At 63.2% G+C, this 26431-nt stretch overlaps 1 protein-coding gene across 11 annotated transcripts in view; it reads left to right on the top strand.

The window, feature by feature from the left end:
- The first annotated feature begins 3703 nt into the window (after positions 1 to 3703).
- Positions 3704 to 26431, top strand: part of LRRC27 (leucine rich repeat containing 27) — a 39323-nt gene continuing 16595 nt past the window's right edge. The window contains exons 1-7 of one of the 11 annotated variants that reach the window (XM_070057060.1): positions 3704 to 3728; positions 5417 to 5557; positions 6412 to 6669; positions 7530 to 7660; positions 10690 to 10748; positions 16743 to 16913; positions 24632 to 24989. In XM_070057060.1, coding sequence (XP_069913161.1) covers positions 6460 to 6669; positions 7530 to 7660; positions 10690 to 10748; positions 16743 to 16913; positions 24632 to 24989 — 929 coding nt within the window. In that variant the 5' untranslated portion in view covers positions 3704 to 3728; positions 5417 to 5557; positions 6412 to 6459. The other 10 variants (XM_070057061.1, XM_070057062.1, XM_070057057.1 and 7 more) reach the window with 10 other exon arrangements.

Below are 26431 nucleotides of genomic sequence, written 5' to 3'. Positions count from 1 at the left end.
CACCATACAGTACACCACAGTGTACACCACACAGTACACCACAGTGTATACCATACTATATCATGCTATACTGTACACCATAGTATACTACACTGTACTATATTATAGTACAGTATACCATACTCTAGTATACCACACTACACAGCACTGTATCATACTATACTACACCACACCACACTATGCTATAGCATATTATATCATACTACACTGTACACCACGCTATACCACACTGTACCACACCACACCACACCACACCACACCACACCACACCATACTGTACCACACCACACTGTACCACACCACACTGTACCACACCACACCACACCACACCACACCACACCATACCACACCACACCACACCACACCGTACCACACCACACCATACCACACAACTCACACACTGCAACTCAAGAGAAAGTTAAGAGATTACAGGAGAGGAGGTGACTGAAGTGGCTGTGCTGGTGGCAAAGGCCCACGTGTGCCCGGGGCCGGCTGGGGACCTCCAGAGGGAGCCAGTCTTGGGGTATCTTGGGCCTTCTCCCAGAGGGCAATTTCTGGGTACAGGGAACAATATCTACCGGACACTCCCACAAAATCTGTGCAAGGAGTCACCTAACTTAGCAGCGAATGCTTGCGTCTCACAGGTTGGCTGTGTGTGGCTCACCTGGCCAGGCCTGGGTTCAGTTCAGGTCTGACTGTGGGTCTCTCGTTCTGGGACCAGCAGGCCACCCTGTGCTTCCCGAGCGCCTGCAGAGGTGCAAGGGGGTGACTGCAGGCGTCCAGAACTCACTCTGCTGCTCCTCCCCCAACATCCCGCTGGCCAATCACGTGGCTTGCTCTGCTCCATGGAGTCCTGGACACCTCCCCTGAGAAATGAAAATGCTCTTGGGAGTGAAACAATGAAAACGTGAGGGGGACGGCCAGACACTGCCCCAGGGTAGGCCAGCCACACCCGCGGCACACGCCCTGGCCTGCGATGAGCAGACAGGCCTGAAGTTCTGACGACTCACACAGCGTACGGTAGCTGGGACAACAGCGGAGGTGAGCAGCTGGGGCCTGGGGCCCACCCACAGGAAGGCAAGGACGTGTCACCACGGGGTGGAGGAAACTGCGGTGGGAGTACCGAGAGCACCTGGGGCTGGTGGAGCTCACTCCAAGATGGGAACCGCATGTGCCCTGCACGGAGGCAAAACGCAGGTGGCAGAGGGCTGAGGAGGAGCCCAGAGGCCGCAGGCACCCCTGGTCCCCAGGGCGCAGGCTGCTGACAAGGGATCACGAGGTGTGCAGAGCTGCCACGGGCTGCTCGTGCCCCAAGCTTGTGTCGCAGCTGCACAGCAGGCCAGACGGAACCACCCGGGACAGAAGCACGAGACGGCCCAGGACGACCGGGAGGGCGTCAGGCATCTCATGTGGCCACGCAGTTAGGGTACGGATGAAGGTAGACATGTGCCCCAGGCCACCTGCCTGCCACGTGGGAGCCACTCTGTGGCTGGATGAGCCTCTAGACCCTGTCTTGGGTGATTTATAAAGGGTCTGCGTGGGGCTCCCAGATGTCTCCGTGCAGGTCAGTGCAGGGCCTCACCCAGTCACTGACCAGCTGGGTGGCCTTGGCGAGTTCCTGGCCCTCTCTGAGCGTGGGTTTCCTCATCTGTAGTAATTAAAGTAAAAAACAAGGCTGAAGGCATCTTGTTATCAGTCAACTGGCGCAATACTTACCCATCACTTTTCTTTCTTTTAGATTTATTTTTTTGAAAGTCAGAGTTACAGAGAGGGAGAGGCAGAAAAAGAGAGAAGTCTTCCATCTGAGGGTTCACTCCCAAATGGCTACAGCGGCCAGGGCTGGGCCAGACAGAAACCAGGAGCCAGGAGCTTCATCTGCGTCCCCCGAGCCCCTGGGCCATTTCCGCTGCCTTCCCAGGAGCATGAGCAGGGAGCTGGATCAGAAGTGGAACGGCCGGGACTGGAACCGGTGCCCGTGTGGGATGCCGGCGCTGCAGGCAGCACTTAACCTGCTGCACCACAGCACAGGCCCCACTTTTCCTTTGCAGGACATTGCCTTCTGACCTGGTTCAGATTTGCCTGTGGGTGGGGGAGTTGGATTGGGGGGGTCAGCCTCTGTCAGTAGAGAAGAGCAGCAGCGCACCTCCTCCCCCGGGCTTTCCAGGGACCTCCACGCCCTTGGCTTACTCCTGCCTCCCCACCTTGCTGCTGTTGTCCTCGGTGCAGGCCTCATCTGGGCTCAGAAGCGTCGTTTTAAAGAGATTCATTTATTTGAAGGACAGAGTAACAGAGAGAGGTAGAGACAGAGTGACAGGGAGAGGTGTTCCACCCGCTGGTTCACTCCCCAGATGGCTGCAACAGCTGGAGCTGAGCCGATCTGAAGCCAGGAGCTTCTTCCAGGTCTCCCACGCGGGTGCAGGGGCCCAAGGACTTGGGCCATCTTCTGCTGCTTTCCCAGGAGCCTTAGCAGGAAGCTGGATTGGAAGAGGAGCAGCTAGGACTCGAACTGGTGCCCATATGAGACGCCGGCACTGCAGGCCAGGGCTTTAATCCCCTGCGCCACAGCGCCAGCCCCGCAACAGTGCCTCATGCAGCAGCCAAGACCCAGCAGACCCGCACAGTCCCTGGACTGGTGTCCCAGCTCTGCCTCCATCTCCAGCCTCTTGCTGTGTGCAGCAGGCGATGATCCCGGACCTGGGGCCCTGCCCCCCAGCGTTCCAGGCTCCCGGCTTCAGCCTGGTCCAGCCATGGCTGTTGTGGGCATTTGGGGGAGTGAACCAGCGGGTGGAAGATCTCTTTCTGATTCATTCAAGTAGATGGAAATAAACGTAGAGACAAATTCCAAGTCATTCTCCCACAAGTGGCACTTTCCATGAACTTTCTGAAGACCCTCTGTGTGTGCACGTGCTGTCAGTCACCAACAGCCATCTTTCTCTCCCGCCTCCGCAACACCACGTGAGAGCCTCTGTCAGCAAAGTGTTCACCTATGGCCGCACAGAGAGGCGCTCCTGCCGCAGCGCCGGCCGTGTGTTACGCTCGCTCCCCAGTCCCCCCTGCACTCTGACCTCCACCTCTTGCTTGCTGGCTTTACCTTCTCCCTCCAGTTCTAAGACCATCCCGACTGACTTCAGATTTGTTGTCGCATCTTTCAGTTCTGGCCTTTCAATCAATCCTTTCCAAGTTTCCGCTGTCAGCCTTGCCTTTACTGCCTGCACTGTTCGGCACCATTAGACTGCCCGTTATTCAATATAAACGCCTGTTGTTTATATACAAGCTGCCCACTTCTGTGTCTGGGTCCTCCCAGCGTCAGCTTCCACTTCCGGGTTTGTCTCAGACCTGATTCGGTGTTCCTGCCGTCCTCCGTGTGCCACACTGACACACATCAACACAGCGAGGGTATGATCCCAGACACTTCCTCCCTCCCCAGAAGGCAGGACAAGAGCTCCGCACCCCAGGTCACCCCAGGGCAATCCAGGCTCTTCCCAGCCCCTGCCTCTGCTCGGGTGGTCTCAGGATCGGGCCTCACCCCTGGATGTCGGTCTGCTGGGAGGTTGCTGGGCAGCTGAGGCTCTGAGCGCTTTTAGACACAGGGTGATTCTGGGGGAAGGTGACCCCACAGCCAAGCTCACCCTTCTAGAATCCTGGCTGCCTGGGGCCGGCGATGCCTTCGCTTCAGGTTTCAGCGGGCGGGCAGATGCGAGTGGCCACACCCAGAGCTGTCTCCCAAGGTGAGCTCGGTCCAGGTGCAGGCGTTGGCGGCGTCATGCGGTCCACACCGCGCCGGAGCGCGAGGTCTGACCCGACTCCAGCCCCGTAGCAGTGTGCACCCTGGAAGGCTGCAGAGATGGCCCAGCAGTTCCGGCTCCACCAGCCCCGGGCGCCGCAGGCCTCCGGGCGTGAGCTAACAGACGCAAACGCTCTCAGAAGGAACATTTGTTTAAAAAACATTCTGAACTCCTCAGTGGCTGCCCTAGCTGGTCCCTCGGTCACTCGCTGTCACCTCCGACCGGACCGAGCTTCGCAGGGGTGTGGGGGCTCCGGAGGGCGTCCCCGCGGCGGGTCCGGCCGAGGGGCGCTGCCCGGCCGGTGCGCAGGAAGCAGCTCCGGCCACCCTGCGGCCGGGTCTTCGCGCCGCCCCCCGCCTCCCCTCCACCCCACGGCTGCATCCCGCCCTCTCTCGCCCGGGTCCCTGCTGTCCCCGGCGCCCGCACAGGAAGCGTCCGCCTTGCGATGGTCCGCGCTCAGGAGCAGGACCGGCCGGCGCCTCGTGCGCAGGCGCGCGTCAGCCCTGCGCGCCCGAGGTCGCCTGGCGCCTGCGGGATCCCGTAGCGCGTCGTCTCCATGGCAACCGCGTGGGCGCCCCCGCCGCTGCCGGCCGTGTCGGTCAGCCGCCGCCCGCAGGTGAGGCGCGAGACCCGGCTGGGGTCGGGGGCTGGGGAGAACCGGGATCCACGGAGCGCAGGCCCTGGGGCGGGGGCGGGAAGCGACAGTGGCCAAGCCCAACCCTGGCCCGGGCCTGGGGTCAGCGCTGAGCCCGCGGAGCCGGTCCCCTGGCTCTGGCCGGGGGAGCTTGGGGCCGGGGTCCCCGTGGAACGCGGGCGCGAGGGGACCGCTCGGCGTCACAGTGGCCGGGAGCCCCTGGCCCCTTGACTGCGTCCTGGGCGGACCTGGCAGGGCTGTGGAGCAGGCACTCGCGTACACGCCCATGGTGTGGGCACATAACACGTGTGTGCATATAGTACAGGTACATGCGCCCCACACGGGTGCACACATAACACACATGCACCCGTAACACGTGTACACGCCCCGTGGTGTGGGCACATAACACGTGTGTGCCTATAACGAGTACATGCGCCCCACACGGGTGCACACATAACACATGTACCCATAACATGTGTACACGCCCCGTGGTGTGGGCACATAACACGTGTGTGCCTATAACGAGTACATGCGCCCCACACGGGTGCACACATAACACATGTACCCATAACATGTGTACACGCCCCGTGGTGTGGGCACATAACACAGGCACCTATGACACAAATACATGCACCACACCCTTCAGTGGGTGCACATAACACGCATGCACCTATAACGTGTACAGGTTGCACATGGGTACACACACGTAACAAGTGCACGTGCGTATAACGTGCTCCATGCACCACACATGGGTGCACCACCTGGGGGTGTGTATACATAACACACCCGGGTGCCTATAACACGTGTACACACACGTGCTCATACACGCACCACACAGGTGTACACCACCCACCCCGCGTTGCCAGTGGCCGCCGCTGGCCCGTTGCTTACCTGGGCGAACCTCTGGGGTGCAGGTGGCCTGTGCCTCAAGGACTCGGTGGCCCCAGGATGGCTGGGCAGGCCGAGACCGGATCCTGATGTCTCGACTTCTCCCCAGGACCCAACGTGCTGGCCGGACCCAGTGGCGCTGCAGACCCAGCAGGTTTAGGGGAGCCAGGAGGCCCCCGCCGGCTCACAGCAGGGTCCCCGCTGGCCCCCAGCATCACCGCTCCTGCTGTGCTCCTGTGTGTTCTTCAAGGTGACAGTGACGTCCTGGAGCTCCGTGGGTCAGAGGGAGGGTGGAGGGTGTCAGTGGGAACCTTCTTGTATTCCAGTTTTTACTCGGAAGTCAGGATTTTTAAAAAGAGATTTATTATTTATTTTATTTGAAAGGCAGGGTTACAGAGAGACACAGAGATAGAGAGGTCTCCCATCCTCTGGTTCAGTCCCCAGATGGCCGCAATGGCCAGAGTTGGGCCAGCGAGAAGCCAGGAGCTCCCTCGTGGGTGCAGGGTCCCGAGGACGTGGGCCATCTCGCACGGCTTTCCCAGGCCACGGCGGGGAGCTGCATGGGAAGTGGAACAGCAGGGGCTCAAAGCAGCGCCCTTACGGGATGCTGGCACTGCAGGCGGCGGCTTTACCCGCTGTGCCACAGCGCCGGCCCCGTGATGGCTTCTTTTTTTTTTTTTTTTTTTTTTGACAGGCAGAGTGGACAGCGAGAGAGAGAGAGAGAGACAGAGAGAAAGGTCTTCCTTTGCCGTTGGTTCACCCTCCAATGGCCGCCGCGGCCGGCGCGCTGCGGCCGGCGCACCGCGCTGATCCGATGGCAGGAGCCAGGAGCCAGGTGCTTTTCCTGGTCTCCCATGGGGTGCAGGGCCCAAGCACCTGGGCCATCCTCCACTGCACTCCCTGGCCACAGCAGAGGGCTGGCCTGGAAGAGGGGCAACCGGGACAGAATCCGGCGCCCCAACCGGGACTAGAACCCGGTGTGCCGGCGCCGCTAGGCGGAGGATTAGCCTAGTGAGCCGCGGCGCCGGCCCTCGTGATGGCTTCTTAAACAGCCGGACCTGGCCTGTGCTCCACGGTGCCACCTCTGCCCTTGCTGTATTCCAGGTGACTCCAGACCAAGGAGGATGCTCTGCGGCCCCCCGGGGAGGACAGATGGAGGGAAGTCCCTCCCACAGAGCCCCCTCGGCTGCAGCTGAGGGCCCCAAGGAGCCTGCCGCCCCAGCACAGGACCTGCCCGAGCCCCTCTCCCAGGATGTGTGCAGGGGGCTGGAGGGGGTCATCTCCTGCTCCTCGCCCGTGCTGGACTTGAGTCAGAGTGGCCTGCGCCACCTGGGGGAGCTCTTTACGATCCCCAGTCTGCAGGTAAGCAGGGGCTCAGCCCGGCTCACCTTGCAGGCTCTGTCCCTGCGCACGTCGTGGGTTCTGGGGCCAAGGGAGGGGGCCAACCTGTGGCTTCACGAGGTCGATCACAGCCGCGTGGGAAGTTCAGGTCACAGCGGCAGTGCCGAACGCGGTGGGCTCGCCTGCCGAGACGCCCAGGCAGTACTGGGGCTGTGGATTGCAGCTCTCCTCGCTGGCCCCTTTGCCAGTGATGCACACTGGGTTTACTGTGCGCAGGCCGGCCCTGGTGACACAGTCTTGTCCTGACCACAGCGCTGGTGTGTCTCCGTTTTGCACGGCTGAAGTCAGCGTCCAGATAGTTGTAACTTTCACACCCAACTGAATGCACCTTTCGCCTCCACTTTCCATGAACTTTTTGAACTACCCCCTACGTCTCCTCTGCCCCCAGCTGGTGCTCCCGACGGCGGCCGCTGTGCGGTGCTGGCCGTAGGCGGGCATGGCTCCGGTCCTGGTGCCTCTGCCTGAGTTCGTGCCCAGCTGCTGGGAGCACACCTGGCCCTCATCCCGGGGGCTGAAGGACAGCCTGGCGTGGCAGTGGGTGCTGGGACAGTGCGTGGGGGGCCAGAAGGAGGAGGTGACCTTTGAAAACCCCGGGGTTGCATTTGGTGTGAAGGCTGCTTGAGAGAGGCGGCTGCTGCGAGCCCGGCTCTGCCCCGAGGCCGCCCGCTCTGCCAGCCCCGAGGGCGCGAGGGAGCGCTGGCGCTTGCCGATCCTCCGTGTGCCGCCCAGGTTCCCGAGGGGTAAACCGCCGGGGAGTTTCCGGCTTGGGTGTGCACGGCGTGCGTGGTGACGGCCTGTGCTTCTCCCTCTTCCTGCGGAAGCAACTGCACCTGCAGAGGAACGCCCTCTGCGCCATCCCCAAGGACTTCTTCCAGCTGCTGCCCAACCTCACCTGGCTCGACCTCCGGTACAACAGGATCAAGGCGCTGCCCTCCGGGATCGGGGCTCACAAGTAAGTGTGTCTGTTCCCAAGAGTTCCCCCTTTACAACGCGGGCCTGTGCCTTGGACACTCGGCTCCCATTCCTCACTGAAGGTTTACTTCGGAACACAAGCGTTTAACAGCGTTTTCAAAGCTAAGAGACTCGGAGGCGGCTCCCCCACGCACACGGCTGAGACCGTAGTGGGGGCTCGGCGGCCCCTCCCCCGGCCCCTGTGCTCCTGGGGGCCCTGTGCGGCCCACGGTGGTTCTTGGCCAATGGCGAGAAGCTCGCCGCGTTTTGGAAAGCTCTGGGAAGCCACGCGCAGGCCGCCCGAGCTCTCTTGTGCTTCTGCCATGACACCAGGGCTTTCCCCTCTCTCCTGCCGGGGAGCAGAACCCGGCCCTGTGGTTGGAACACCTGCCCGAGCCACCCCCCATGGTTGGAACATCTGCCCGAGGCCCCCCCCATGGTTGGAACACCTGCCTGACACCCCCCCTCCGTGGTTGGAACACCTGCCCAAGCCCCCCCCCCCATGGTTGGAACACCTGCCCGAGGCCCTCCCCATGGTTGGAACACCTGCCCGACACCCCCCCTCCGTGGTTGGAACACCTGCCCAAGCCCCCCCCCCATGGTTGGAACACCTGCCCAAGCCCCCCCCCCATGGTTGGAACACCTGCCCGACACCCCCCCTCCGTGGTTGGAACACCTGCCCGAGACACCCCCCCGTGGTTGGAACACCTGCCCGAGCCCCCCACCCCGTGGTTGGAACACCTGCCCGAGCCCCCCACCCCGTGGTTGGAACACCTGCCCGAGCCCCCCACCCCGTGGTTGGAACACCTGCCCGAGGGCCCCACCCTGTAGTTGGAACACCTGCCCTAGGCCCCTCCCCCCCGTCTCTCCCCTCCCCGCCCCCTCCCCCAGGAGCAGTGTGGCGTTCCTGAGCTTCTCCCGCAGCCTCTGGGGAAGCACTCGGCCGCATCCCACGTGTCCCATGGGAGACAGAGCTCCCACCAAGGCCGAGGGGTGGCGGGGGGCTGAGTGAGGACACAGCAGGGCTGTGCTGCGAAGCAGGGTTCAAGGGTCACCCGTGGGACTCCGTTGCATCCCGGACTTCTACTTGGAAAGAGACAGGAAGCCCAGGAGGCGCGAGTGGGGAGGGTGGGACTGACCTGGCTTCACTGTGAGGGGAGGGGCCGGCGGGCGGGATGAGGAGGAGCTGTGCACACAAGGGGCCATCACACCTGGACGAGGCTGGCCAGGCGGGGCCTTGGTGGCTTTGAGGGGGCAGGGCGGGTCCTGGACGGAGCCTGGGGAAGAGGGCTGCGTGCCCGCCCGGCCGCCAGCTGGGTGACCAGGACCCGCGGCAGGGCTGCCTCCGTGCCCCCGGGGCCACCTCCTTCACAGGGGCGTGCGGGTTCAGGGTAACTTGGCGCTTCTCCTCCACACGAGGTTTCGGCCTCGGCGCCGAGTGGCCGCACTGGCAGGGCAGAGTCGGCCGCGGCCTGGCCCCGAGGGTGCCGGTGCTTCTCCTGGAGCAAGCGTGCCGTGCTCAGCTTTGGGAATGCTTTGATTTTGCCAGTCAAAGCCAGCTGCTTCGTGTTGTTTATGATGTAATTTGCCTGTGATTTATAACCTATTACAGCATTAAAATTAGATCAGTTTAGTGCAGAGCTGAAACATATTAATTAGAAATTTTAAGTAATTATGGGCTTATTAAAAAGCCTTAAAATGCTCAAAAAGCATAATTAAGACAATGGCAGCGTTAGCGTGGGCCCGTCTCCGTGTCTGGGGTGTGCAGGCTGCTGGCAGAGACGGGCAGCGGAGGAGCCGGTGCGTCTGCTCGCCGGCAGGGCCGGCTCAGCTCAGCGCGGTGAGCCCTGGGGGTGGTGAACGCTCCAGGGAATGCAGAGAGTCTGAGCCTGGTGCCAGAGGAGGAGCAGCTCCTGGTGCCAGCCCGCCCCGCCTGGCCCATCCCACCGGCCCGGCCCCAGCACCGGGGCAGGAAGCCCCATTTCCTTCGGGGTCGTTGCCAGTCGAGCTCCCGTGCGACACCGGCAGTCTCAGTCTGTGTCTGGGAAGCTGTGGGGACCCTGGTGGCCCCGATGAGGACCTCCAAAGCGCTGGTCACGAGCCCCTCTCTGAGAAGCCGCGATGCAGAAGGAGAGCTGCAGGTGTAGGCCTGGATCGGCCCTGCCAGGCGCTCGCCTGAGACCGCTCCTGCCTGCCGGGCCTGGCGTCGGCAACGCGGCAGCAAGCGAGGAGGCAGGCGGGGCTCTCCCCTCCCGGGGCCTGAGCTGCTGCGGCTGTGGGGCCGTCTCCTGGTGGCAGGCACCTGTGCCCGGGGTCCCCCAGTGCCCCTGAGCCCTGACTTCCGAGTGGGGCAGTGGCTGGGTGAGCCGAGCCTGCGCCAGGAGCAGCCGGGGGCAGCAGAGGAGCCAGGATGATGGCGCCCCCTGCGTGCCGGGGCTCAGCTGGGAGGCAGAGGAGGGAGGGGGCAGCTGGGTCACACACGGAATAATCTTGAGATCGCCTGTGAGACCCAAGGACCACAGTCCAGTGAGAGGTGCGAGAGGGTTTGCTTGTCTGTGATTGATCGGTGTCACGAGCATTCCAGAAATGTGCCTCGGCCCTCTCCTGACTGAAACCTCGCCAAGCCCCGGGCGCTGGGTCCTGTCTGAGAGGGCAGCGTCCTGCACAGGAAGCTGCAGGCCCTCGATCCCGGCTTCTCAGGAAGCTGGAACCCAGGACGGTGGTTTGTCCCCGGGGGGCTGTTGGAGGTGTCTGAGGACATTTGTGGCTGTCACCACGGGGGGATGGGGCAGGGCCACTGGCGCGAGGTGGGGAGAGGCCGGAGGTGCAGCCCGGTGCCCTGCGGAGCTGGGAGTGCAGCCTGCCGGTCCCAGAGCCAGAGCCCGGCCCGGATCCTCACGCTTGGAGCCCCGTCGGCCGCAGCGTGCCCTGCTGCAGATGTCGCCCAGAAAGAGCAGAAAAGCGAGCGTTGTGTACTGGGGGGCCCGTTGCTTTCCTGCTGCCTAAGCAATTATTTTGTTTTGTTTTAAGGCACTTGAAAACTTTGCTCTTAGAGAGAAATCCTATCAAGATGTTACCAGTGGAGCTGGGTGAGTGTGGGAACCATGAAATCCTTGGAAATGGTGGGGTTTAAATGCTGCCTCTGGAAGCCAGCAGACCTGGGAGGGGGCCACGAGCCGTGCTGGGGGGGCAGGGGGTAGCACAGGTGTCACGGCTGTCAGGCGGAACAGGTGCCGCACAGCGTGGTGTTGGTGGGGGCGGGGGAGGGAGCAGGCGCTCGGCACCCAGCGCACGTCGTGGCTGGAGTGATGGTCTGGATTTCGGGCAGAGTTCACTCAGCGTTTCGCTCAGATTACCTCGAGTCCTGATACTGTCCTCTCTCTGCCATCAGTGACCCAAGAGCTGTGTTGAAGTCTTCCAGCGAGACTGTGGATTTGTCCCCCTCCTTTTACACCTGTAGATCTTGCTTCACCTGCTCGGCACTGCGCTGTTGGTGGGACAGAGTTCCCACGGATCTGGCCCCAAGTCGCTGGCTGAACAGAACGTTGCTTGCTTGGTTTCCTCCTGCCGCTGTGAGCTCCGCTCCTCTGGTACGCGTTTGCCTGGCGCCGTCTCGTCTGTGTCTTTACGGCTGAGGCCAAGTCCTGTTTGCGGCCTTAGTCTGCGCGTGCTGTTCCCTGTGCCTGAGTGTCCCTCCACAGCTGGGCCACCTCTGTCTTCGTGTTGCGGGTTTTGTCTTTCTGTCCGACTGTCGCTGTCACGTGTCCTGAGTGTCGGTACCCAGGAGTGAACTTGCTGCGGTCCCTGCAGCTCCTCGGGGCGGCTGCACCTGTTACCTTCCGCCCACAGCCCCGCCCTTGCATTTCTGGTGACGTGGCGGCGCCTCTGTGTGGTGTTAGTGGCGGTTGGTGGTTTTAGTGGCTTGGCCACGTGCTCAGGGGTCATTCACTGTGGACAGCGTGGCTGTGCCCACCATCCTGTGCTCATTATGTGCTTAGAAGACATTTTCCCGTCTGCCCTGTGACCTCTGTGTCCCCGAGCCGTCTGTAGTCACGGTCCATCGCTACATCCAGCGTGGCAGTCTCTGCCTTCTCTTGGGGCGCTCGGGCCCCCATGTTTGGCGGCATCTGTGGGAGCGACTGAGGTGGCCTGTTTCAGTTTCCCTGTTCCAGTTCAGTGTGTGTTGAATGCGTATTGACGCTCCCATTTCAGCTGCATGTGTAGCTGCGGGTGTAGCTCCAGGTGTGGCTCCAGCTGTGGCTCCGGGTGTAGGTGTATCTCTGGGTGTGGCTCCGGGTGTAGCTGCAGGTGTAGCTCCTGCTCCCCTAGCAGCTCAGTGGCTGCCGTGGGGGTTCCACTGCCCACCTGTGGCCCCGGGGTCACGCTGAGCCACGCTCCTTCACACGTGCTTGTCCCGTGCGTTCTGTCTGCCTCCCGTGTAAGCCCGTGTAAGGCACCGTTACACTTCTTGCCTTCGGTCACGGGCGTTCTAAGGGCGTCGAGAGCAGTGTTCGCCCCGCCGGGACCTCTGCCTTCCGTCTGGCTGAAGAACTTCCCTCAGGGTTCCTACAGCCAGCTGGCTCCCTGCTGCTGTCTTCTGCAGTGCTCCAGGCCACAGGGTTTGGGTTCTCAGCCGAGCCGTCCCTTTGGGAGGGAGCCGTGGGTGGGCTGGTTTTCTCAGCCGACGCTGTGCCCCGGGGCCGTCGCCGCGTGCCTGCTGGCTCTGTCCTGCCGTGTGGGGGTGTTGCTCGCCGTGGGCGCCCTCCAGGATTTGTCTGTTGGGTGGAGACGCCCAGCTGTGCTTCCTCCATGCTTGGTCGCTTAGAATTGGCTGAGTTTACTCAGCGGTACGGTCCCTGCCTCGCCCCCGCTCGAGACGCGCTCCCGTCCTCGTTCCTCCAGTCCTGTCTCCTCCCCTCTGCTGCACGCCAGGCCTTTGCTCCCGTCCCGCACTCACGAGGCCTGCACGTCTTCAGGAACCACCTTTCTGTTCTTAGACAGGCGGCCGTCTCCACGTCACCGAGCCTCTTTCTCCCTGCATCTCCAATGGCCTACAAAGCCTACTTAGTATTTTTTTTTTTAAGATTTTATTTATTTATTTGCGAGGTAGAGTTACAGACAGTGAGAGGGAGAGACAGAGAGAGAGGTCTTCCATCCTCTGGTTCACTCCCCACATGGCTGCAATGGCTGGAGCTGTGCCGATACGAAGCCAGGAGCCAGGAGCCTCTTCCAGGTCTCCCATGGGTGCAGGGCCCAACGACTTGGGCCATCCTCCACTGCTTTCCCAGGCCACGGCAGAGAGCTGGACTGGAAGTGGAGCAGCCCGGACTAGAACCGGCGCCCATATGGGATGTCGGTGCCGCAGGTGGAGGACTAATCTACTGTGCCATGGAGCTGGCTCCCAACCTAGTTATTTTTTTTATCAGATGCTGATTTTTAGTCCTAAACTTTTCCTGCACATCTTAAGTGGTTTCTGTTCGTGCCCTGTTGGGTGGAGGCACGTTCTCCCGAGTGTGGGCTTCCAGCGGGGGCAGCTCTGTCCGCCGTGCTGTCCCGGGGTCGCGTGGCTTTCCCTTCCTCTCACTGTGGGTGCACCCGTGGGTTTCTTCTGTGTGGTGATCGTGGTTTGTGTCCACAGAGACGTCGTGGAGGTGCTGGGTTCTGTGATAGTCATCAAAAAGAAAAGCAGCTAGGCTCACAGGGCAGCGCTCAAGCTGTCCTGTTGCCGTGGGCACGAGAGACATCGGGGTCCCCACAGCTCCTGCAGCCGTGGCGGGGCCTCTGGAGCCTGGCCTGAGGCTGTGGGGTTCAGGCCTCAGCCAAAGGTTTGCACGTGGGATTTCTGTGCCTCCTACACTCTGGCCCCCTGGCTCTCCCCCCGCGCCCTGGCCTGTGCTGTAGCCTTCGGGTGCATGAGGCCCCGCCGGCTTCCTTCTGTGCCACCGCCGCCCTGACCTCCTCGACCCAGCGTCCCCTGCAGCTGTCGCCCCCCCGCCTCCGCCGGGCCCCCGCCGCCCTCCTGGCGTGGAGCTGCTGCAGCTGCTGGGAGCAGAAGTTCAGTGATTGTTTTAGTGATGAACCTGATGGTGCATCCTGGATGTGTTACGTTTTCTGTGACGTGAGTACTCCTTCTTGCATTGTTGCTACTATTTTCATAAATCCAGTGGATGCTTTTTTAAAAAAAAATGTTCATTTACTCACTTGGACGTCAGAGTTTCAGAGAGAAACAGAGAGACAGCGAGCTTCCTGTCTGCTGGTTCCCTCCTCGAATGGCCGGCAGCTCTGTTGGGGGGCTATGGTGGGGGGGCGGCAGCTCTGATGGGGGGCTATGGTGGGGGCGGCAGCTCTGATGGGGGCTGTGGTGGGGGGGCGGCAGCTCTGATGGGGGCTATGGTGGGGGCGGCAGCTCTGATGGGGGCTATGGTGGGGGGCGGCAGCTCTGATGGGGGCTATGGTGGGGGCGGCAGCTCTGATGGGGGCTATGGTGGGGGCGGCAGCTCTGATGGGGGGCTGTGGTGGGGGCGGCAGCTCTGATGGGGGGCTGTGGTGGGGGCGGCAGCTCTGATGGGGGGCTGTGGTGGGGGCGGCAGCTCTGATGGGGGGCTATGGTGGGGGGGCGGCAGCTCTGATGGGGGGCTATGGTGGGGGCGGCAGCTCTGATGGGGGGCTATGGTGGGGGCGGCAGCTCTGATGGGGGGCTATGGTGGGGGCGGCAGCTCTGATGGGGGGCTATGGTGGGGGACGGCAGCTCTGATGGGGGCTATGGTGGGGGGCGGCAGCTCTGATGGGGGCTATGGTGGGGGCGGCAGCTCTGATGGGGGCTATGGTGGGGGCGGCAGCTCTGATGGGGGGCTGTGGTGGGGGCGGCAGCTCTGATGGGGGCTATGGTGGGGGCGGCAGCTCTGATGGGGGCTATGGTGGGGGCGGCAGCTCTGATGGGGGCTATGGTGGGGGCGGCAGCTCTGATGGGGGCTATGGTGGGGGCGGCAGCTCTGATGGGGGCTATGGTAGGGGCGGCAGCTCTGATGGGGGCTATGGTGGGGGGCGGCAGCTCTGATGGGGGGCTATGGTGGGGGCGGCAGCTCTGATGGGGGGCTATGGTGGGGCCGGCAGCTCTGATGGGGGCTATGGTGGGGGCGGCAGCTCTGATGGGGGCTATGGTGGGGGCGGCAGCTCTGATGGGGGCTATGGTGGGGGCGGCAGCTCTGATGGGGGCTATGGTGGGGGCGGCAGCTCTGATGGGGGGCTATGGTGGGGGGCGGCAGCTCTGATGGGGGCTATGGTGGGGGGCTATGGTGGGTGGCGGCGGCTCTGATGGGGGCTATGGTGGGGGCGGCAGCTTGGGCCCTCTGCCCACGTTCCCCATGACTTCTAAGGCCTTTATTGGCCTTCTGTTGAGAAGGATGTTTCTGGCGGAGTATGGGAGTCTAGCTTCCAGGAATTTTCCCCACTTGATAAATAGCTTCCTCGGGCCCTCCGGCTGCGTCCCTTCCGTGGAAACCGGCGGCCGGCACGTGTCCTTTGCTGACGATTCGTCCTTTCTCTGCTTTCCAGGTGTTCTGCTGACACCCTCTCCGGCTGGGCCGCGAGGCCGAGGTCCTGGTGGACTCCGTGTCTGCTCTCTGGCGCCTCGGGTTGGATCTGGAACTTTGCCGGCCCTTGACGCTGTTTCTGTGACGCTGTGCTGTCGCCCTGCTGGGACTGGGGCTCCGGGTGTCGTGCGGTTGACTGTTCGCGCCTGCGCGCTGCGCTCTGCTCTGCGTGTTGTGTCCTGCTGCCCTGCTCTGGGTTCCCCAGCTCTGTCTTTGCGTGTCCAGCCCGCCTGCTGTCCGGCCCAGCCCTTCAGCCTCATGGAAGTTGCTGGGCCCGATGCCGTGTCCTCGTGCGCCAGCGTGGGGCGCCTCCGCCCATCCGCGCTCTTGGAGGATGGTGGGGCTGCACGCGGGGCACTGGGTGCCGGCGCGCTGCCCTCTGCTGTCCTCTGGCTGCATTCCCAGGCGTCAGCCGCTCGTCTGGCTGTCGTGCACCCGGCACCTTGCTGTCTGCGGGACTCTTCTTGTCATCCCTTGGTTGCCGGTGCTGTGTCTCAGGGAGGTTCCCTTGGGGCTTGTTACATCTTAGATGCATAGACGAACGCTTACCCTCTCTCTTGGGTGTTTTGCCCTGGTCTCCTCGGGCGTTTCTCCCGCTCCGTACGCATGTGCCGGCACACGTGTCGTCCCGCGCGTCCCTGGGCTCTGCTGCTGTTCCGTCCCTGCTCTGTGACGCTCAGGCTGAGTGATCTTCACTGCCGCGTCTTCAAGCCCCTGTCCGTCTCTTCCAGCTCGCCGCTGTCGCGCCCGTCTGGTTTATCTCTCTGAGCACTGGGCTTCTGTGTAATTCCCACCGCTGTTGGCATTCCGGGTGCTCGCCTCTGCACTCACACGTGCTCCTCACTTCCATGGGCACACGACAGCAGCCGCACGACAGCGGCCACACGACAGTGGTCACACTGCAGTGGTCACACGGCAGCGGTCACGTGGGAGGCGTTGCTAGCTCCACATCTGGGCCTGCAGAGATGGTCCTGTGGGCGGCTTGTTTGCCAAGGATGGACTGCGTTTGCCCCTTCTTTGCCTGCTGTGGTTTCCTGTCCTGTGCTGTGGTGACGTATTCCCAACTCTGCCTGGAGGTGCTGGTTTCTGCTGCCTCTGTTTGCTGTATTTTTGATTGATTGATTGATTGATTGATTGTAATCTGCAGAACTGTCTCCCCTGCAGATTTTTTTAAAGCAAATCCAGATGTTCATCGTGTCACCTGCCTCAGGCACTGAGCGGGATCGTCTGTTTTCTTCCTCATGTCCATCCTGTGGGACAGGACGTGGTCATGGGGTGCTGACTCTGTCCCCGTGTCCACCCCGTGGGACGGGACGTGGACGTGGGTGCTGATGTCCCCTGCAGGCCGCGTGATGATGCTGAGAGCACTGAACCTGAGGCACTGTCCCCGTGTCTGTCCCGTGGAGCAGGATGTGGACGTGGGTGCTGACTCTGTCCCCGTGTCCACCCCGTGGGACGGGACGTGGACGTGGGTGCTGATGTCCCCTGCAGGCCGCGTGACGACGCTGAGAGCACTGAACCTGAGGCACTGTCCGCTCGAGTTCCCTCCGCAGCTGATCGTGCAGCGCGGGCTGGCGGCCATCCTGACGTTCCTGCGGATCTGCGCCGCGGAGCACTCCTTACCCAGGGGGTCGGCGTCGGCGTCGGCGTCGGCGTCGCAAGGTTTGTGCTTGTGATTCTGAAGGCCGGGCGTGAAATGGCACCGCCTGTCTGCTCTTTCTTTTTTATTTATTTATTTCAAAGTCAGAGAAATCTGCAGAGAGAGGGAGAGACATAAAGAGAGCTAGTAAAAGGGGTCTTCCACCCACTGGCTCACTCCGCAAACGGCCACAAATCCAGACCAAAGCCAGGGGCCAGGAGCTTCCTCCAGGTCCCCCACGTGGGTGCAGGGGCCCAAGCTCCTGGGCCATCTTTCAGCGCTTTCCCAGGCCACCACGGGGAGCTGGATGGGAAGTGGAGCAGCCCGGCTGTGAACCGCGCCCACACGGGTGACGCCATCACAGGCAGCGGCTTCGCCGACTGCACCAGCACACTGCCCCCAGGCGCTCTGCTCTGACTAATGTCATGAGGAACACAGAGCTGACCGTGGTACACGCAGGCCTCCCGCTGCCCCCGCCACAGCTGGGCCTGTTCCTGGCTCCATGCTCGTGGGTTTACATCCTCAGTGTTGTCACAGAGCCAGTCCAGGGAGGATTTTGAAAAAAGAAACAAAAATTCACTGGGATAAAGCAATCAAAAGTCACCGCCTCCAGGCCACCAGCAGGCTGCTGCCCCAGGGGGCCCTTGAGGTCCGTTTGAAAGAAGCAGTGGGCCGGCACCTCTAGGCTAATCCTCCGCCTGCAGTACTGGCACCCGGGTTCTAGTCCCGGTCGGGGTGCCAGATTCTGTCCCGGTTACTTCTCTTCCAGGCCAGCTCTCTGCTGTGGCCCAGGAGTGCAGTGGAGGATGCCCAAGTGCTTGGGCCCTGCACCCCATGGGAGACCAGGAGGAAGCACCTGGCTCCTGGCTTCAGATGGGCACAGGGCGCCGACCATAGCGGCCATTTGGGGGGTGAACCAACGGAAGGAAGACCTTTCTCTGTCTCTCTCTCTCTCACTGTCTAACTCTGCCTGTCAAAAAAACAAAGAAAGAAAAAAAGAAGAAGCAGTGAAGTATTTCTAAGTTGGCACAAGAAAGTGGCGTGATGATGGCTCCAGGCCAGCGTGTGGCAGTGGGGACGCCTGCGCCCCACACCCGAATGCTGAGTTCAAGTCCTGGCTCTGCTCCTGGTCCCAGCTTCCCGCCAGCGGGCGCCCAGGGAGGTGGCAGGGACAGCTCTGTGGCAGGGTCCTCGCCACCCACATGGGAAACCGGGATGAGGTCCTGGCTCCTAGGCAGTTGCGATGGAACCAGCGGGTGGGAACATTCCCTGCCCGTCCTGTGTCGCTAGTAAGAGGAATTCTACAGTCGAGGCTGTCCATGTCCTTATGACGTGTGTGTCAGCGCCCTTTGGGGGGGTGTCCGGTCCGTGCACGTGCTCTGGTGTCCTGGTGGTGAGCAGGCGTCATCTGCGCTCCGGGCGGAGTGAAGCGAGGATGAAGGAGGCGCCCGGAGCGCCTGCAACACTGGTACACGGGAGAAGATCAGCACACAGTTGCCTGTGTGTCGGTAACGTGTGGCACTGTACAAAGAGCTTCCTTCCTTCTGCTGGTTCACTCCCCAGGTGGTCCCAACATCCAGACGGGGCCAGGCGGGAGTCAGGAGGCAGGAGCTCCGACCGGGTCGCCCACGCGGGAGGCAGAGGAACAGGCACTGGAGCCACCACTGCTGCTTCCCAGGTGCAGTAGCAGGAGCTGGGCAGGAAGCCAAGTGGCCAAGAGCAGGCCAGCGCTCGGGTGTAGGATGTGGGCATCGCACGTCCCAGCTTAACCCCTGCACCCCACCTCCCAGACAGCCAGCCCCACACAGACCACACCTGCCCCACAGCCCACACCTGCCCCACAGAGCCCACACCTGCCCCACAGCCCACACCTCCCACACAGCCCACACCTGCCCCACACAGCCCACACCTGCCCCACACAGCCCACACCTGCCCCACACAGCCCACACCTGCCCCACAGAGCCCACACCTGTCCCACACAGGCCACACCTGCCCCATATAGCCCACACCTGCCCCACACAGCCCACACCTGCCCCACACAGCCCACACCTGCCCCACATAGCCCACACCTGTCCCACACAGCCCACACCTGCCCCACACAGCCCACACCTGCCCCACACAGCCCACACCTCCCACACAGCCCACACCTGCCAACAACCTACACCTGCCCCACACAGCCCACACCTGCCCCATATAGCCCACACCTGCCCCACAGAGCCCACACCTGCCCCACAGAGCCCACACCTGCCCCACAGCCCACACCTGCCCCACAGAGCCCACACCTGCCCCACAGCCCACACCTGCCCCACAGAGCCCACACCTGCCCCAATGCCCACACCTGCCCCACAGCCCACACCTACCCCACACAGCCCACACCTGCCCCACAGCCCACACCTGCCCCACAACCCACACCTGCCCCATATAGCCCACACCTGCCCCACAGAGTCCACACCTGCCCCAATGCCCACACCTGCCCCAAGCCCACACCTGCCCCACACAGCCCACACCTGCCCACAAACTACACCTGCCCCACAGCCCACACCTGCCCCACACAGCCCACACCTCCCACACAGCCCACACCTGCCCCATATAGCCCACACCTGCCCCAATGCCCACACCTGCCCCACAGCCCACACCTGCCCCACATAGCCCACACCTGCCCCACAGCCCACACCTGCCCCACACAGCCCACACCTGCCCCATATAGCCCACATCTGCCCCAATGCCCACACCTGCCCCACACAGCCCACACCTGCCCCACACAGCCCACACCTGCCCCATATAGCCCACACCTGCCCCACACAGCCCACACCTGCCCACAAACTACACCTGCCCCACAGCCCACACCTGCCCCACACAGCCCACACCTCCCACACATCCCACACCTGCCCCATATAGCCCACACCTGCCCCAATGCCCACACCTGCCCCACATAGCCCACACCTGCCCCACAGCCCACACCTGCCCCACACAGCCCACACCTGCCCCATATAGCCCACACCTGCCCCACAGCCCACACCTGCCCCACACAGCCCACACCTGCCCCACACAGCCCACACCTGCCCCATATAGCCCACACCTGCCCCACAGCCCACACCTGCCCCACACAGCCCACACCTGCCCCACAGCCCACACCTGTCCCATATAGCCCACACCTGCCCCAATGCCCACACCTGCCCCACACAGTCCACACCTGCCCCACACAGCCCACACCTGCCCCACAGCCCATACCTGCCCCACACAGCCCACACCTGCCCCACACAGCCCACACCTGCCCCATATAGCCCACACCTGCCCCATATAGCCCACACCTGCCCCATATAGCCCACACCTGTCCCACACAGCCCACACCTGCCCCACAGCCCACACCTGTCCCACAGCCCACACCTGCCCCACAGAGCCCACACCTGCCCCACAGCCCACACCTGCCCCACAGAGCCCACACCTGCCCCATATAGCCCACACCTGTCCCACACAGCCCACACCTGCCCCACAGCCCACACCTGCCACACAGCCCACACCTGCCCCACATAGCCCACACCTGCCCCACACAGCCCACACCTGCCCCACACAGCCCACACCTGCCCCACAGCCCACACCTGCCCCACACAGCCCACACCTGCCCCACACAATCCACACCTGCCCCACACAGCCCACACCTGCCCCATATAGCCCACACCTGCCCCACAGCCCACACCTGCCCCACACAGTCCACACCTGCCCCATATAGCCCACACCTGCCCCACAGCCCACACCTGCCCCATATAGCCCACACCTGCCCCACAGAGCCCACACCTGCCCCACAGCCCATACCTGCCCCACACAGCCCACACCTGCCCCGCAGCCCACACCTGCCCCACAGCCCACACCTGCCCCACACAGTCCACACCTGCCCCACACAGCCCACACCTGCCCCACAGCCCACACCTGCCCCACAGCCCACACCTGCCCCACACAGCCCACACCTGCCCCATATAGCCCACACCTGCCCCACACAGCCCACACCTGCCCCACACAGCCCACACCTGCCACACAGCCCACACCTGCCCCACAGCCCACACCTGCCCCACACAGCCCACACCTGCCCCACACAGCCCACACCTGCCCACACAGACCACACCTGCCCCATATAGCCCACACCTGCCCCACACAGCCCACATCTGCCCCACACAGCCCACACCTGCCCCACACAGCCCACACCTGCCCACACAGACCACACCTGCCCCATATAGCCCACACCTGCCCCACAGAGCCCACACCTGCCCCACAGCCCACACCTGCCCCGTCTCAGTGACTGGCTGTTGTTTGCTGCACTGAGGGGCAGTGCGTTAGGCTGATAGGCTGCAGAGAGACCAGAGCTCGAGGGAAAGCAGAAGAGAGGGGGCTTGTGGGGAAAGTGGGTGACATCCGGAAGCCCCCGTGGAAGTCATGAGGGGTGTGGGCAGTGGCCGCGGCCGTTAGGATGCCACTGGGACACCTGCCTCCCTAGCGCCCAGGGGCTTGGGTTCAAGTCCCAGCTCCGTTCAGCTCTCCAGCTTCCTGCTCACGTGCACCTGGGAGGCAGCGGTGATGGCCCAAGTGCCCGGGCCCCTGCCGCCGGGTGGGAGGCCTGGTGGAGTCCCAGGCCCCTGCTTTGGCCTGGTCCAGCATGGCTGCTGCGGGTGTTCGGGGAGTGAACCAAAGCGTGGGAGATCTCTCTCCCTGCTTCCCTCCCCCTCAAATATAAAAGTTGCAGGATTTTAAAGTAGACAGCACGTTTAAAGACGTGAGGGGCTCAGAAGTGAGGAGCTTAGCCCTGACCACACGGCACCGGACGCTCGGCTCTGAAACGGCCGCGTCCTCAGAGTGGGGAGTCCTCAGGAGCGGCTCTCACAGGGAGGCAGGTGACCGGGACCCGGGGGAGGCCACGGGGCTGGCTGGGGGAGGGCAGCTGGCGCGTCCTCCTGCCAGCCCTTTCTTGTCACCCCAGTCCCTGAGACCCGGCCAGGTCGCGCAGTCAGGGCTTGCACTTCCAAGGCCACCCAGTTTGCTCAGAGCCGTGAGGGCGGCTGCCGCCCGGGCGGGGTGGACCCTTCAGGCCTGGGACGCAGGAGCCCGGAGCACGGGGAGGCCGCCCAGACGGGAAAGGACAGAAAAGCGGAGCAGCCCTTGGTGGCAGCGTGGAGGCAGGGAGGGTCCCGCAGAGCAGGCAGGTGCACGGAGCCAGGGCCGGGACAGCAGCTGCTGGGCCGTGCCTGAGCGCCCCAGGGTGGGGGCTGAGGCTGCCCGAGCTGCCCCATCCTGCACTGGCCCCGCAGGGAGGGCGCAGGAGGAGGGGCCGCGGTGGGGCCAGGGTCTCCATGTGGCTCCTGGCTGGGGAGCACCGCTGATCTGAGGGTGGAGGGCGGTGTCTGGCTTCCTCTCCGGTGTTCAGAGACACAGAGCGGGGGACAGCCCAGCAGCGGCCTCTGGGGTTCGGGCGGGGTGACCGTGCTGTGAGGCTGCGGCCATTTCAGAGCAGGACGTTGGAAGCGCTGAGAGTCACCCGGAATGCGTGTGCCTGACTTCAGCTGTCCCTGCTTCCAGGCCGCGGGAAGTGACCCGGGCAGCTGTGCGCACCCTGGCGTCCTGCCCTCTGCCTACTTAGGAGTGGTACTCTTCCCGCTCAGCGACATCTTCCCTATTTGTTCTCTCTCTGGCCCGAGTCAGTTGTCCACCAGCAGTCTGGTCGGACACACACGTTTCTGTCACCTGACCTGCTGTCCCACGCACCTGTGCCTGCATCAGGGGCCTGTGGTGATGCTTGGGTTTACCAGGGGAGAGCAGACGCCGGGTCTGGGCAGGTCCACTGGTGACGGCCCTGGACTCTGGGCGGGTCCACTGGTGACAGCCCCGGGCTCTGGGCGGGCCCACTGGTGACAGCCTTGGGCTCTGGACAAGTCCACTGGTGACAGCCCCGGGCTCTGGGCGGGCCCACTGGTAATGGCCCTGGACTCTAGGCGGGTCCACTAGTGACAGCCCTGGACTCTGGGCGGGTCCACTAGGGACAGCCCTGGACTCTGGGCGGGTCCACTGGTGACAGCCCCGGGCTCTGGGCAGGTCCACTGGTAATGGCCCTGGGCTCTGGGCGGGTCCATTGGTGACAGCCCCAGACTCTGGACAAGTCCACTGGTGACGGCCCCGGACTCTGGGCGGGTCCACTGGTGACAGCCCCGGGCTCTGGGCGGGCCCACTGGTGACAGCCTTGGGCTCTGGACAAGTCCACTGGTGATGGCCCTGGACTCTGGGCGGGTCCACTGGTGACAGCCCTGGACTCTGGGCGGGTCCACTGGTGACAGCCCCGGGCTCTGGGCAGGTCCACTGGTAATGGCCCTGGGCTCTGGGCGGGTCCACTGGTGACAGCCCTAGACTCTGGGCGGGTCCACTGGTGACAGCCCTAGACTCTGGGCGGGTCCACTGGTGACAGCCCCGGGCTCTGGGCGGGCCCACTGGTGACAGCCCCGGGCTCTGGGCGGGCCCACTGGTGACAGCCCCGGGCTCTGGGCGGGCCCACTGGTGACAGCCCCGGGCTCTGGGCGGGCCCACTGGTGACAGCCCCGGGCTCTGGGCGGGCCCACTGGTGACAGCCCCGGGCTCTGGGTGGGTCCACTGGTGACAGCCCCGGGCTCTGGGCGGGTCCACTGGTGACAGCCCCGGGCTCTGGGTGGATCCACTGGTGACAGCCCCAGGCTCTGGGCAGCTCCACTGGTGACGGTTCCAACCTGGAGTTTGGTGTCCTGACGCTGTGTTTAGAGTACAGCTTCTACTTGAGACAAAGAAATTTGCCAAACCACTGATTGAAAAATATTTTTTAGAATGTATTATGTTTTATATTAGTTTATTGAAAAAGCAGAGTGAAAGGAGAATGCTGGTTCACCCCCAAATGGCCTAAATGGCCGGGGCTCATCTGGGCCCAAGCCAGGAGCCAGGAACCTCGCCTGGGTCTCCCAAGTGAGGGCAGAGGCTCGAGCACTCGGGCCGTCCTCTGCGTCCCCAGGTGCATTAGCAGGGAGCTGGCTCAGGAGCGGTGCAGCCAGGACTTGAACTGCGCTCTGGCCTTGAGAGAGCAGCTTAACCTGGAGCTCGATGCTTCCACGTGCAAATGGCAGAGGATTATCAGTGCTCTTTCTTGACCTGTCAGGCCATTCCCATTTCCTTCTTATTTTTTTTTTAAGATTTATTTTACTTATTTGAAAGACAGTCACAGAGAGAGGTAGAAACAGAGAGAGAGGGCTTCCTTCCACTGGTTCACTCCCTAGATGGCCGCAACAGCCAGAGCTAGGCCAATCAGGAGCCAGGAGCTTCCTCCGGGCCTCCCACGCGGGTGCAGGGCCCAAGCACTTGGCCGTCCTCTGCTGCTTTCCCAGGCCACAGCAGGGAGCTGGATTGGGAGTGGAGCAGCCGGGACTGGAGCCGCAGGCCCGGGCTTACCCCGCTGCCCGCAGCGCCGGCCCCACCGCTGGTTTCTGAGGAGGAGGAGGCGCCTGCTCGGGGAGCGCCGTGGGCAGCCCCGTGGAGATGAGCGGAAAGCCCGGCTGTGCGGTTCACAGAGGCAGCTTCTGCTGGTCAGGGTCGCTCACGCTTGAACAGAAGGCCGGCCGTGTCTCGAGTGGGACACGCGCCGACATGTGGCTTGACCACAACCGCTGGGTGAGGAGCCACGGGGCGGGGCGGGGCGGGGCGCGCACCAGGCCCTCCCAGGAACGCGTTTCGTTCGTTCCAGAGAGCGCGCCGCCTAGGAAGACGCCTCTGCAGCCCGCGCTGGACTTGTCGGAAGACTGTGTGTTCCCGGGAGCGGCGGCGATGGCGATGGCGATGGCGGCGCGGGGGCCGCGGGCGGACGCCTTCCCGCCCATCGAGGGGCTGGGCCTGAGCGAGCCCAGCAGGCCGGCCGACGCCTCGGAGCACTGGCCCAGCCACCAGGAGCTGCAGCGCTTCTGGAAGCTGCGGCAGGAGATCGTGGAGAACGAGAAGGCGGAGGTCCTCGCCAACCAGCTGCTGCCCGTGGAGCTGCCCCCGCTGCTCAGGGCGGCGCTGGCCAGCACGGGCCGGGGCCACGCCAGGCCGGGGCCTGTGGCCAGGTAGGGCTGGCGGCGCTGGGGCGTGCCCTGGGCTCGGCGACGGTCACCCCCCCACGTGGCTGGGTCACCGTGGGCGCCAGCTCCCGGGAGGGGCCCAACACAAGCTGGGGGGGGGCTACGAGAGAGAGTCCAGGCACGGGAGTGTGTGTGTGTGTGTGATATATGTGTGCTGTGTGTGTGTGGGGCGTGTGTGTGTGGTGTGTGCTGTGTGTGTGTGGTGTGTGTGTGTGGTGTGGGGGGGCGTGTGTGGGGGGCGTGTGTGTGTGTGTGTGTGTGATGTATGTGTGCTGTGTGTGTGGTGTGTGTGGGTATGTGCTGTGTGTGTGTACTGTGTGTGTGTGGTGTGGGGTGTGTGTGTGGTTGTGGGGGGGGTGTGGGGTGTGTGTGTGTGTGTGGTGTGTGTGGGGGGGTTGCTGTGGGGTGTGTGTGGGGGTGTGTGTGTGTGCTGTGTGTGTGTGGTGTGTGCTGTGTGTGCTGTGTGTGTGGGTGTGTGCTGTGTGTGTGTGTGTGCTGTGTGTGGTGTGTGTGAGCTGTGTGGTGTGTGTGTGTGGTGTGTGTGCTGTGTGTGGGGGGTGTGCTGTGTGTGTGGTTGTGGTGTGTGAGCTGTGTGGTGTGTGTGTGTGTGTGCTGTGTGTGTGTGTGTGGTGTGTGTGCGCTGTGTGGTGTGTGTGTGGTGTGCTGTGTGTGTGTGTGCTGTGTGGTGTGTGTGTGGTGTGTGCTGTGTGTGCTGTGTGGTGTGTGATGTGTGTGTGCTGTGTGTGTATGTGCTGTGTGGTGAGTGTGTGATGTGTGGTGAGTGTGATGTGTGTGTGTGGTGTGTGTGAGCTGTGTGGTGTGTGTGTGTGCTGTGTGCTATGTGTTGTGTGTGCTGTGTGGTGTGTGTGTGGTGTGTGAGCTGTGTGGTGTGTGTGCTGTTGCTGTGTGCTGTGTATCATGTATATGTGCGTGTGGTATGTGTATGCTACACGTGTGTATGGGGAGCGTGTGTGGTGCATGTGTCTGGTGTGTGGTGTGTGTATGTGATTGTGTAGTGTGCGTGTGCACGGGGTCTGTGTGACCTCGTAACCCCCGTGAGTACACCTCACACTCTCATCCCTGGGGCACAGTCGGCTCTCGAGGGTGAAGACCTCAGAGGTTGCAAAGCACAGCAGGTCCCAGGTGCCATGAGCCTGGCTGCAGCCTCGTGCAGGCCGTGGGCAGCCCTGTGCAGGCCATGGGCAGCCCCGTGCAGGCCGTGTGCAGCCCCATGCAGGCCGTGTGCAGCCCCGAGCAGGCCATGGGGAGGCCATGCAGACCGTGGGGCAGCTGTGCAGGCCGTGGGGAGGCTGTGCAGGCCGTGGGCAGCCCTGTGCAGGCCGTGGGGAGGCCGTGCAGGCCGTGGGGAGCCCCGTGCAGGCCGTGGGCAGCCCCGAGCAGGCCATGGGGAGGCCATGCAGACCGTG

This window comes from Oryctolagus cuniculus, chromosome 15, assembly GCF_964237555.1.
Source record: "Oryctolagus cuniculus chromosome 15, mOryCun1.1, whole genome shotgun sequence".
In the NCBI taxonomy this organism is placed as follows: Eukaryota; Metazoa; Chordata; class Mammalia; order Lagomorpha; family Leporidae; genus Oryctolagus; species Oryctolagus cuniculus.
This window is presented reverse-complemented; position numbering and strand designations above follow the sequence as displayed.